The sequence below is a fragment of the Rattus rattus genome, chromosome 14 (assembly GCF_011064425.1).
Source record: "Rattus rattus isolate New Zealand chromosome 14, Rrattus_CSIRO_v1, whole genome shotgun sequence".
Lineage (NCBI taxonomy): Eukaryota > Metazoa > Chordata > Mammalia > Rodentia > Muridae > Rattus > Rattus rattus.
Genome location: NC_046167.1, coordinates 10,653,750 through 10,666,970, shown reverse-complemented (window position 1 = coordinate 10,666,970; position 13,221 = coordinate 10,653,750). Strand labels below are relative to the sequence as shown.

Below are 13,221 nucleotides of genomic sequence, written 5' to 3'. Positions count from 1 at the left end.
ATTAGTGGGGGTTTCACTGAAAAACTAGAGGCTTTGGCGGTATAGCTCAGGCTGTAAGGGACACTTTGATGAGCTAAGTGCAAATAAAACAGAAGCACATGTGTTCAATTACAGTTAAATACGTACAGAGAGAATGTTAATGGAAATCAAAATAACCCTGGGCCAGACGCCCCACACATTTCGGCCCAGCACATTCCATCCCTTCTCCAATGTGGCGGGGGCCCAGTCATGCTTTCTAGAAGTAGAAAGGTCTCCTCCTACTAATGAAGCCCCATGACCTCAAGGTTCTGAGTAGTCAGCTTGCCCAGAAAGTATCTGATAGTCTACCCATAGACTTCTGAGACCTGGGCACTTCAGGTTCCTCACTGAATTGACAGCATTGTTATCGGTTACTGATTTTCACTATTGGAGCACAAGTATGTTTGCAAGGAGGGGACAGCCACTCATCCTGATATGACCTCTCAAGGGGAGGAGGAGAGGGAATGGATGCTTACTGAGTTACCAGACCAGGGGCTGGGAGGTTTCCAAAGGCTACCTCAACGAACCCATGATGGATGCTTACTGAGTTACTAGACCAGGGGCTGGGAGGTTTCCAGAGGCTACCTCAACGAACCCAATGACTTCCATTGTTTGTGTTCACAGATGAAGAATTTACTGTTTGAGTAAGGAGAGCAGAGACTACTGACGGGCGGGTTGTAAACCAAAGTAAGTGTGTGTAACTGTGGGGTCCAACCTGGCCCATTCCCCGGTCACCCATCACAGGGCATGCTGTCAGCTTGCAGCAGTTTCAGAGTCTAGAAAGGAGATCCTCCTACAGAGTAGCAGATGCTGTACCCTTAGAGGATTGGCAGTTTCAAGGATCCCCTTAGAGGATTGGCGACCTGAGCTGTTTCAAGGATCCCTGGATGGATAGGGTTACAGGGGGAAGTTTCAAAGTCTCCGTATCTGCTGCTGGTATGTCACCAGGCTTGACTCCAGGTCACAGACAGCCTGGAAGAGCTGGAAAGGGGCAGTGAGACCCTGCTTCAGGGACTCAAAGAGGGACTCGAAGAGTAAGAAGAGCTCAGAGACAGGTCACCTGTGGTAGGATGGGCCTTGTGGATTCCAAGACATGTTGGCCCTGATGGCGCGAAGGGGAGGGACAAAGATGAGTGATAGACTCTAGGTCTTCACGGTCCTCTGCCAGCCAAGTGACAGAGAGATGGGAAAGAGCCACACGGCATGGACAAGGGCAGAATGGAGAAAGGCTCTGCGAATCCGTGGGTTCAGGACCAGCGTTGACAACGGACCAAATCGTTGACTGGGAAGCAAGGGAGGCTGAGTGAAGTGAAGAGAAAGGGTCTGGAACAGATTTATCTTGGAGACTTCAAGTCTTCAATGGGACACAGCAACCCTAGGTCACATGCATCGGGGAAGAGTTGGGAGGGCCCTGGCCAGCTAGGGAAGACAGCACAGGCTAAGTGTCAATGAGTGGCGTGGGGCTGGAGTACTGGAGGGGGCTCCTCAGCCCTTCAATTCCTCACACTGCTGTGCTTAACGCTGAAGGAGCAGAGTACTCAGGCCGACCGGGGGATTTGTTTGTTTACTTGGAACATTTCCTTACAGTCGGGAAGAAAACATTTACATGAAAGTCTGGGATAAAACCACTGAAGAATGAAGTGAACTGTGTTGTAGGAAAATCAATGTTCTCCATGTGCCAAACTGAGGCGCATCAAGTCAGAGCTGTATTCTAGGTCACTGACAGCAGGGCGTGAAAGACGGGATGGGGGTGATGGCTTGTGGGACAGAAAACAGGTTATGACAACAGCGTTGGCAGAAAGAGACAGGGGGAAGGGAAGAGCCCATCTGGCGTGTGTGTGTCTGTCTATGCACGAATATGTGTATGTGTGTGTATAATCAGAGTGAACATATATGTTTGTGTTTATGTATAATTATGAATGTATATGTGTTTGCATGTATGCGTGTTTGAATAAGTGCACATGTTTGTACATAAGTACATGTGTTTGCATGTGTGTGTATTCGTATGTGTCTGTATGTTTGTGTGTGTGCCTGTCACATACACACAGTTGCATAAGGAGCATCCTTTGTCAGAGCAATGTGCATACTGGTACATGTTACAAGCTACACCCAGGGCAAATGAGACCCTGAGGGAACCCTGGACCTGGTCACATAAATGTAGCCTGCTCCTCCTTCCCACCCATCCCCAAGGTGAGCCTGATGCTTATCCAGATGTTGCCAGGTTTGAGAACGACCTGTGGTGAGGCCGAGTCTTCTGCTCCCTGCAAGTCCACCCATGTACACTCTCACTCAGAGCTGTAAGTGGCTCTCAATAAACTCCTCTCTTCCACTCTGTTCTTCTGTCAGAACCCTGGCAGGGCAGGTCATCAGGCAGGGCGGTTTCCTGTGAGAGGAAGGTGTTGGAGTGCACACAGCAGGAAGGGTGCCAAGAGCAAGCTCTAGAGGTTAAGCACATCCTGAGAAGAAAACCAAAGCACCTCGAGCTGACAAAGGTGCTGGGGAGGTGAGCTAGAGGACTGTGGGTGAGAATTCCATCATCAGGTAGAATATGGGATTCCTCTTGTGTTTGTGTTTCTTACTATAATAACAAGAGTCAAGTTAAGGGGGAAGTTTTTACTTTGGCTCATGAAGGGAATCCAGTCCATCACAGTGGAAAAGTATGATGCTGGTGGCTCCACAGTAGCTTCTGTGGCCTTTATGATCCATCTTCCCGCCTCCCTCATGCTTCATCCTATGGACGTCATTAAAGCCTGCCCCACTGAGCCACCTATCCACATAGTAAGGAAGTGTCTTCTTGGCCTTTTAAACCCAGTGTTTGGTAGGTTTCAGTTCAATGATGGGAGATGCGAATTAATTCACCCATAAGGCTCCTGATCCAATCAACTCAAAGACCTCACCCTCCATCAGGCCACAGGGGAAGATGCAGTATGTGCCACAGGGAAACCTTGAGACAATCAGGTGTCATGGAACTTCCTGAGATCTTTAAAGCAATGGTCACACTGTAGAGACTGTAGAAAATACTAATGCCTATCATGGTGGGGTCACCAATATTCTCTCTGAGCATGCCTGGATCAGCAAAGGAAAGACTGTTGGCCTGCTGGTAGAGTGGTTTAAGTTTTTGCTCATGAGGTCTTGCCCACAGCAGCAGTGTGTGTGTGTGTGTGTGTGTGTGTGTGTGTGTGTGTGTGTGCACATGTGTGTATGCATGCCCTTGCATACGTGTGTATATCAGCACATGCATGTGCATGCATGTGGAGGCCAGAGGACAAGCTCATCTGTCATTTCCCAGGTGTCACATATCTTTCATTTTTGATAGTCTTCCATTGACCTGGAAATTGCAGCTTGGTTAGGCTGTCTGGCCAGAGAGCTCCAAGCAACTGTCTGTTTCTATCTCCTCAGTGCTTGGATTACAAGTGCACATCACCCAGCTTGACTTTGGTTCATGTGGGTTCTTGAGATGGAACTCAGGTCTCCATGCCTGCGAAGCAAACACTTTCGTTGACTAAACTGCTTCTCTAGTTCCAGCAGGAGGATTTCATGCTTTTGTATGAAAGCTCATCACTCCTTGCCTTGATATGATTGGTCCCCATCAGCACCTTACTTGCCCTTGGCAGCTAGGGGCCACTCCAGAGGCTCAGAGGCTGCATCCTGAGCTGATGGCCATTCTGCATGGTAGGAATAGCTTATTGCACATGCTGTTAAGAGTGATGTCATGCCTCGGTCCCAGGGAATCAATACTATTGCCAGGATGCCTGTGTGATTAAGCAGGTAATAAGCTGACCTGTGGGGCCGGCTCTGTGGATGGGCTTCAAGATCATTTTGCAAGGCTCTTTTTCATGTTCTGTCAGCTGTAGATGGATTTTGATAACTAGCATTGATCTGCCATGTTTATGAAGTGCACTTTGTGCAGGGTAAACTGTGTAATTACACCTGGAATGGCAAAATAAATAATGCCCTTATCTGTGCTATTGACCTCCCAGAATTAGCTGGATATATACGGTGCACTTCTGAGGAGAGCCAGTACATGTTGAGTTTTGATTTTCAATGGGCTTGGCTCTCTCCCATCAGGCATCTGAGATACTCGGCTAAGTGCTAGGTGGCAAATGACCAACTCGTAAAACTGTTTCCCATTTGTATATTTCCTTTTTTGTTTTGTTCCAGGCAGATAACTTGAACATGCAATTTTCATCTACAGAATGAATCCACATAGTTGAAGGAATCCATCCAGCACTGCAAAGGACAGTGGGGCCTTTCCTTGACGGTATTTGATTCTTCTCTCTCCCATGCCCAGGGAACATGGGCATTACTACCAAAGGCAATTATTACTCATTCACATGAGCCTCATGTTTTCCCAACAAGATGGGAGAAAGCAACTTGAATTTGTCAGAACGACTGGCATCCCCTAACCTCATGCCGTGGGAATATGGTTTATCTTGAGTGCACACCCACTAACCCGTACATCAAAATGTCAAAGGGCTTCCCAGTACAAGTTCATGGCTGGAACGGGTAAGATACCTTCAATGGACCAATTCTTAGAGGCAAATGGCGATGAATAGAGGATTCTGTTACTGTTTTCTTGGCCTACCCCACTCTGTTTGCATTTTAAGCCTCTACAACAGAAAGTAAAGTTGTGAAAATTGCTTGAGATACTGAGTCACATGGTTGAGAACAAGGGTGGTAAGATATGACACCACGGGACTGGACAGATGGCTTGGGACTGGGGTGAGGGTTGGGGGGGACTTGCTGCACAAGGGTCTGAGCTTGAATCTCCAGAACCCATGGGAAGAAGTGGAGACAGGAGAATCCTCTCATCTTTTCTGAACAGCTAGCCTGGCTGGCCCACAGAGTAAAGTAGCAACAAAGAGACCTGCTTTAAACAGTGTGGAAGGTGGGAACCAATACTCAGAGGTTGGCCTCTGACTTCTACATATTTGCTGCAGACACACACACACACACACACACACACACACACACACACAATGAGTCTAAGGCCATTGTCACCTGTATACTTTGGACCTATGTGCTGGGTAGTTTTATGCCAACTTGACACAAGCTAGAGTCATTTGGAAAGAGGAAACTTCAATTGAGAAATTGCCTCCACCAGACTAGCTTGTGAACAACCCTGTAGGGTATTTTCTTTGCTTGATGAATGATTGGAAAGGCCCAAGTCACAGTGGGTGGAGCCAATTCTGGGCAAATGGTCCTGAGCTGTGTAAGAAATCAAGCTGAGATAGCCTCAAAGAGCAAGCTATGAAGCAGTATTCTGTGCGTCTTCTGTCTCAGTTCCTGCCCTGAGTTCTTCCTTGACTTCTCTCAGTGATAGGCTTACAAGTTGTTAGGTGAAATAACCCTTGGTCCCCAAGTTGCTTTTGGTCATGGTGTTTTATCAGAGCAATAGAAACTATAAGGAAGACAATCTAATTCTGTGTACAAAGGACAAAGGGAAGCCATTACAATGTATGCTTTTAGCAAGGAAATGACACCAGTTCTAAGGAGCTGATTGGCAAAGAGTGAATGGTAGAAAGAAGGCCAACAGGGCAGTCACAGGCTACTGTAGTTGTCCAAATGGAGAAAGGTAAAATCTAGAACCTTGGATATTATTCCTCTATAAATTCTATCTGAAGAGACTAGAGGAAGAATGTTATTATCTGTTATGACAGATGCATAGGAGGAAGAGGAATTCTGATAGGATGATGCTGAGTGGCTCTGGACATGCTAAATTTCTGGTGCTTGAATGTTTTGAAATGAGATTTAAGAGAGGAGTTGAACCGGAAAATGTAGCTCTGGTTTTCAGTAACACTTGAGCAACCACCAGACAAGGTGTTTTTTATTAAAAGCACAGGATAGCCATTCAATAATGGACAGTTACTTCTTGTAAATACTGGAGATGAAACTCTTCAGCACTTTAATTGGACATTGAGCCTAGAGAGGGGCCAACAAGAATTCCAAGCAAAGGAGGACTGGTCACAGGAGAGCCATAAAGGGGGCCCAATAGGATGATGAGCAAGAGAAGCATCAGGAAGACAGCAATGCAGGAGACCAAGAAGAGCTCATCTAACTGATGAGGGATGGACAGATCCAGGAAGGATGTACCTCATCACAAAAATGGGAGTGAACTGAGTCTACGATAAGGTTTCCAAATTGACTTAAGTCATAGACCTCTACTGAAGGTCTTAAATGGCTGATGAGAATACAGGATATTAAACAAATATTAGAAGACAATTATTAATTCCACAAAAGTCGTAAAGTTATAAAGCCCACCAGGATATGTAGTTATGATATATAATATCTCTGATATTTTGTTAGCATAATACAACTAGGTGTTACATTAAACTGCAACATCAGTCCATCAAGTATACAGTTGGAGAAGGGAGCAGTGTGTGTGTGTGTGTGTGTGTGTGTGTGTGTGCGCGCGCGCGCGCATGTGTGTGTTTTGGTGGGGGGGATGTTACGGATATAAGAAGAGCTAAAACCCTCAGACTGAGGAGAAGGCTCAGCAAGTAAAATATTTATCTTGACCGGATGAAGACTTGAGTTCAATCCCAGGAGCCAACTCAAGTTACATTTGTTTTCAAAAGAACTGGGAAGGTGGATATAGGTTCACCCTTGGAATTCAATGGATGTACTGGCTGGTTTCGTGTGTCAACTTGACACAAGCTGGAGTTATCACAGAGAAAGGAGCCTCTCTTGAGGAAATGCCTCCATGAGATCCAGCTGTAAGGCATTTTCTGAACTAGTGATCAAGGGTGGGAAGGCCCATTGTGGGTGGTGCACCCCTGGGCTGGCAGTCTTGGGTTCTGTAAGAGAGCAAGCTGAGCAAGGCAGGGGGAGCAAGCCAGTAAGTAACATCCCTCCATAGCCTCTGCATTAGCTCCTGCTTCCTGACCTGCTTGAGTTCCTGTCCTGACTTCCTTTGGTGATGAACAGAAATGTGGAAGTGTACACTGAATAAGTCTTTTCCTCCCCAACTTGCTTCTTGGTCCTGATGTTTGTGCAGGAATAGAAATCTTGACAATGGTCATCTAACCTAGCTAACTTCATGAGCTTTAGACCAGTAAGAGACTAATATCTGTCCTCTAGCCTCCATATGCCTGTGCTAACATATGTATGTGCATCCACACATACATGTGCACCTCCATACACATGAACACATACCATACGCCAAGAGTTAAGTCCTCATCTCTCAGGGTGCTGGCATAAGATCTCAATTAGGTATTTAAGAGATTACTATGTAAATACATGCGGTGGTTTGAGTAGGAATGCTCGTACATTTGAATGATTAGTCACCGGGAAGTGGAACTGTTTAAAAGGATTAGAAGGATTAGGAGGTGTGGCCTTTCTGGAGTGGGTGTGGCCTTGTTGAAGGAAGAAGTGTTTCACTGGGGATGGGATCTGAAGTTTTAAAAGCCCACGCCGGGTCCAAGCTCTCTCTTTCTCTTTGCCTGGCTGCAGATTGGGAAGTTAGTACTTCTCCAGCACCATGCATATTGCCCTGCTCTCTGTCGTGATGACAATGGAATAACCTCTGTAACTGTGGGCATAAACCCCAGCTAAATGTTTTCTTTATGAGTTGCTTTGTGCATCACGTCTCTTCACAGCAATATAACAGGGTCTAAGATAAGGTAGTATTAAGAAGACTACAGTTACCCACCAGATACAACATTTGGAAGAATATGATTTCAGAGGGACTCAGAGGTTGGAAAGAAGGGATTGGAAGCTGGACCATTTCTTCATAAGCCTTCTAGTATTCAACTTTTATGTTCATGAAAATGGCCATGCACAAATGTTGATAAAAATCAAAACAAAGTTGCAAAACAGAAGGAGCAATGCTACAGGAAGCTTGATCCAGATAAGAACTCAGCATAACAGGGTAATAACGAGAAGGTCAGGGATGGTCATGAGAATGTGCATACAGAATGCCGGCAGCAGAAGTTAGGCAGGAGAGTCAAGAGCTGGCGGCACCTGCCTCCTTTTGAAGGGACAGATTCAAGTGTAGATAATCAAGTCATTTAATGCAACAAAGAATGCTTCAAGACATCTGCTTGGTTTCCTGTTGCCCTTTTCTTCAGTTTGCGTCCAGTACCCGTGGTCTATGGAGAGGTCTTGGAATGTCCCTGGAAGGCAAAACCTCTGAGCTACTCCTACTAGAGATGAGAGATAAGCAACATGCCTTCTCATCTTCTGAAATGAAAGGAGGGCAGACTGACAATCGGAAGCAGTACACACAAAACAGGAAATTCTATACTTGTTTTTTTTAAATATTTATTTTTAATAAAAAAAATTTAGGTGTATGCATGTGTTTGGGAAGGGTATGTATGAGTGCAGTTACCCTTGGAGGCCAGAGGAGGACATCAGATCCCGTGGAGCTGGAGGTAAAGGTGGTCGTGTGAAGCCCGAGGAGCTCCAAGTGGTGACAAGGTATTATGAAACAAAAGATGTGACAGGTCCTCTCAGGTCATCTTACAAGAGCCTTGCATTTTCAGAAAGCACACCTACCGCACATGTCCCTTGTAATCCTGGCAAGTTTGTGTCACCATGGGAACAACTGTTCTGGAGATGGTGGAGTGACATCCTAATTGCATGGTGAAGACTACAGAGGACAGGCAAGTGTAACGGGATCTGGACGTAAATACTCATGCTAGACAATTAGGTTCACCGTGCTAGACAATCAGGTTCACTTGGGATTCACTGTGGTTCCTTGAAAGGTTGGAAAAGGAAATGTTAGCCTATAGATTCCCATCACCTTTTCATCTACTTGCGATATTAATCTTCTCAATACCTATGGGTTGTCGGTTCTTCCATGGTCTTCCTGCCTGAAGGGGCAGCCAGGTAAGAACACTCCATGGTCCTCCAGAGGAGTTAGGTTCATTTTCCAGCACCCTCCTGGCGGCTCACAACCATGTCTAACTCTAGTTCCAGAGGATTTGTTGCCCTTTTCTGACCTCCTCAGGCAAGAGGCCCACATGTGGAACACAGACATTCATGCAGGTGAAACACCCACTTACATAAATAAGTAGATAAAATAAATAAACAAAAATTATTTAAAAAAAAAAAAAACCCATTGTTTTTAAGGTCATCTGGCTCAATGCGCCCTCCCACAGGGGTTGTCAACAGAGGTCTTTTAGGTCTCATACCCCGATCAGCAGCAGAGCAATGGGCCAGGTTGACCCCTTACCGTCTTGGGGGCAGGCAACAGAAGAATTAGCCACAGGTTGACAAGTTCATGCAGAGAGTGAAGGCTGGGCTAAGAAAGGACTCAAAAGCCTAGTAATCCATGTGTGCATGTGCATAAGAGCATGTGTGTATATGTGTGTGCATGCCCATGCATGTATGTGAGAGAGACAGAGAGAGATGGAGAGAAATGGAGAGACGGAGCGACAGAGAAAGAGACATACAGAGAGACTGTGTGTGTGTGTGTGTGTGTGTGTGTGTGTGTGTGTGTGTGTGTGTGAAGAGTAGGGGGAAGAGAGATGATTTTACCTCAAATTTCTCAAAACAGATTCTGTGGGGGACAAGTAGGGAAGGAGAAGAACATAGTCAGTTCCTGCTCTGTACTACCCCAACTCTCGGTGCCTTCTCTACGCTCCCCAACCCTTGGTACTGGCTCTGAATCACCCACTTTACACTTTTACTGTAGTCACGAACACTGGCCAGTCTGAGCCGCATTTTACTGCTGAGAACAGAGATTCTCTGAATGATGAACCATTTGAGATGATGCTTTTAAAACAAATGTCGGGGGCCCAGCAGTGTCTCTGTGGCTCTAAAGCCCGTGGCTGATGCTCTCTAGACTGTTACATACAGATGGGGAAAACTATGCCAACAGCAAGAGAATGTTTGTCCCAAAAGACGGTGGTGGGGAAGACCTGGCTGGGGAAAGGAGAGGAGTTTCATCTGGAACAGGCATGCGGAACGCCTACAATCCCTGTTGCATTCTTTGTAATCTGTGCTCAGGTCATAGGGGTGTCTACTCTATAAAAATGTCCTTAGACTCTAGGCATGTTTTAGGACATCTTCTGCACATACCATATATCATGGTTTTGTTGTTTAATTATGTATGGTATTAGGGATTGAACCCTGAGTTTGCACATACTAAGCAACCACCCTTCTACCACTATGTTCCCTCCTTGGCTCTTTTTGTAGTTTTCATTTTTGAGACAGGATCTCACTAAGTTGCTCAGGCTTGCCCTGGACTAGCTCAGTCTGGTCTTGAACTTACAAACCTCTTACCTCAACCAACCGATTAGCTAGGGCTATAGGCCTGTACTGCCAGACATGACTCATATATCTTACAATAAGACATTTGGAGCACAAAGAGAGTCCCTACTCCTTGCACTTCAGCCACTGATTTCTTGAGTTTTGATCACCATGGTGATCTCTGCTTGAAATGTGGCAAGAACAGGTTCTATAATGTGGTAAGAAATGCAGAGAACAGACAAGATGGCTCGGTAGGTAAGGGGGCTTGCTGTTAATCCTGACAACCTCAGTTTGATCGAAGGAACCCACCTGGTGGATGGACAGATGGACTCCCACAGGTGGCCCTCTGACCTCCACACATAGACTATGGCATGTGTATGTCCCATTAAATAAATTTTAAGATGAAGGAAACGTATAGAAAGTATAGATTTCTTTCTTTGGCGTCTTAATGCTCTCTCCAGATTAATTTCTCAATGAAAATGAATAATACACATTTAGCAACAAGGAGTATATACAGGGGTGCTAATACACTGTATTCTAGGCGCTAAGAAGGGTAGAGGCACCCTTGAGAACATTAGCTCTGATTCTGAGCACCCATGAGTAAAGCCGTGTTTGGCCAGCTCCACTCGAGTACTCAGAATGATGTCTGTGTGTGTGTGGGGGGAGGGGTTGGGGTGGCAGACAGTTGCCATGGTGGTGCCTGCAGCCTAGGTCCAGGTTCAGAGAGACACTGTGCCAAGGGAAAGAGGCAGAGAGAGCAGGGCAGTCAATGTTCTCCTTCTTGAGAGCATGGGTGAACAAAACCGACTGGCTGGGATTGGGAAAATAATTAGAATAATCAAGTGAGAGATATTTATTTAAAAGGACGGGGCGTGTAAGAGCATCCCCTTGAAGAAGGAGATCACCACCAGGCTTGGACACAAGACGGTAGGAGTATAGAGGGAGTAGAAAGGAAATTAGAGAGGTCAAAGCGACCAATTACTGTCCTTGGAGTATTTTAAAACATTTTTTTTCTGACTCTATTTTTCCCCTCTGAGTCAATCCAACTCCCACTGACCCTCTGCTATGCCAGAGTCCACCCCCTGTCTCAGCCCTGAATGAAGCACTGCTACCAGACTTTCAGGCAGTGGCGTTGAGGCAGAGAGGACTGCCCATCAACGCTAGCTCCCAGCTCCGCAGCCCGTGACCTGATGCCCCAGGACTAGACATGCAGAAGGACCCTCTCCCCTGTCCACCGCACACTCTAGCTTCAGCCCTGCTACCCAATACCAGGACTATGATCAGAATGGACGCAAGTGACTCAGCTCCCCACACCCTCCTGCAAGAGATCGGCCCTCCGGGAATCCCGCCAGCATGGAGTGGCCTCCATTTGAAGACAAATTATAAATTAATAGCGAGAAATGCTCCAGACTCTCCTGTCTGCCAAAATACACCATTCATTGTAAAGCCCCTGAAAGGGCCCCAGTGATGTATAGCCAAGAAACACCAATCCTCTAGAGCTTTCCTTATTCTAAACACAGGCTCGCAGCATGCGCTGCAGCGGCCTTCCCTGGCAGAACGACTGTTGTTCTTGGAAAGGGCACACCACCAACACCTTCCAGCTGCACGGCCACCTGCAAGACTCTGCCACCGCAGTCCCTGCCCAGCATCAATAACCCAGAGAGAACAGACCTGTGCCCCCATTGAGCCCAAAGTGGAAGGAGCCCCTGTGGCTGCGGTCTGGGGAGTGACTTTGTTGATGTGGCCTTTTCGGAATTGCATTGCTAAAATTCAGAAAAATCATTGCAGGAAGAGGGGTTGTGTGTGTGTGTGTGTGTGTGTGTGTGTGTGTGTGTGTGTGTGTGTGTGTGTGGTGTGTTTACTATCAGCTGCCCTTTTCTTTAAAGGAAAGTAAATCAAACCAATTCCTGGGGAACCCATAGGAAAAGTGTCTGTGGACAGTGTATTTTGTGACACTACCCAGTAATCTGCATCTTTCCACATGGAATCACCAGCATTTTGAGCGCTATGAATTCCTCAACACCCTCCCCCGCCCCCACTTCCCATCCCATCCCCTCCGGAATGACTGCTTCACAAACAAATCTGATTCCTCCAGGAATGCAAGCCAGAGTGCTTTTGATCTCTCCGGAGAGGGAGTGTTTTCTCTTTCTTCGGCCCATTCATTCAGACTTCTGGAGCTTGCTTCATTTAAAAAGCCACACCTCTGACAGTTAGTCCATTTGGACAGTTCTGTGTCACTGGACATTTAGGAGCGATACCCACCCCACCCCGACTCCCCCTCCGGCATATTGGTGTGGAAACAGCACCACTGCGTGCTAGAAAGCTTCTGTTGTATTCTGGGGACAAAACCCCTCTTGGGGAGGGCAAGGACAATCCTTGCATGTGGGAAGGAGAAGCTTTTACTCACAAACACATCCATGAGCAGGTGCTCCAGTGTCATCTCGAAGCCATCCAGTCTGGCAGCTAAAGTCATGGTCAATGTCCCAATAGGCCCACGGAGCTCAACTCGGCAAACCCTTCGGCTTGGCTCACAGGACACCTTTGGTGTCAGGTCGGTGACTAGGCAAAGTTGCCACTAACGAGAAGTAGGAACTCTTAAAATAAAGCAGAGCATTGCAGAACAGGCTGCCAGGGTTCCCTAGAAGAAATTATAAAGGGTTTTCTTTTGTAAAAAATAAAAACAACAAACTCTATTAATGGTTCTATGCTACTAGGCTGGGCAAAGAGGTCAGCAGGTGAAGAAGCTAGCTTCCTCGGCAGAACTGTACAAAGCAAGGTGCCCACGAAACGCAAGGAACCTCTGTAGAAGATGGCAGAAACAGCTGGATGGAGCAGAAAGGAGTCTAGGGTAATGCCTGAAGCTGTCTGACTCTGATATTTATAGGGCCACATGTTTTTGACTCCAGCCATTTCTCAGTTCATTTCTGACCTTTCATAAATGGCTCCACACAGTGGAGTGTATTGTGGAATGGGGGCAGCGGGTCCCGCAGAACTTGGCTGTGACCAATG

At 46.5% G+C, this 13,221-nt stretch overlaps 1 protein-coding gene across 1 annotated transcript in view; it reads right to left on the bottom strand.

Annotated features, from left to right (window-relative positions):
- Positions 1 to 12,726, bottom strand: part of Frmd4a (FERM domain containing 4A) — a 314,400-nt gene extending 301,674 nt beyond the window's left edge. Inside the window, exon 1 of the mRNA XM_032884487.1 lies at positions 12,620 to 12,726. Coding sequence (XP_032740378.1) covers positions 12,620 to 12,685 — 66 coding nt within the window. The 5' untranslated portion in view covers positions 12,686 to 12,726. The remainder of the gene's footprint in view (positions 1 to 12,619) is intronic.
- Between the last annotated feature and the right edge of the window lie 495 nt (positions 12,727 to 13,221).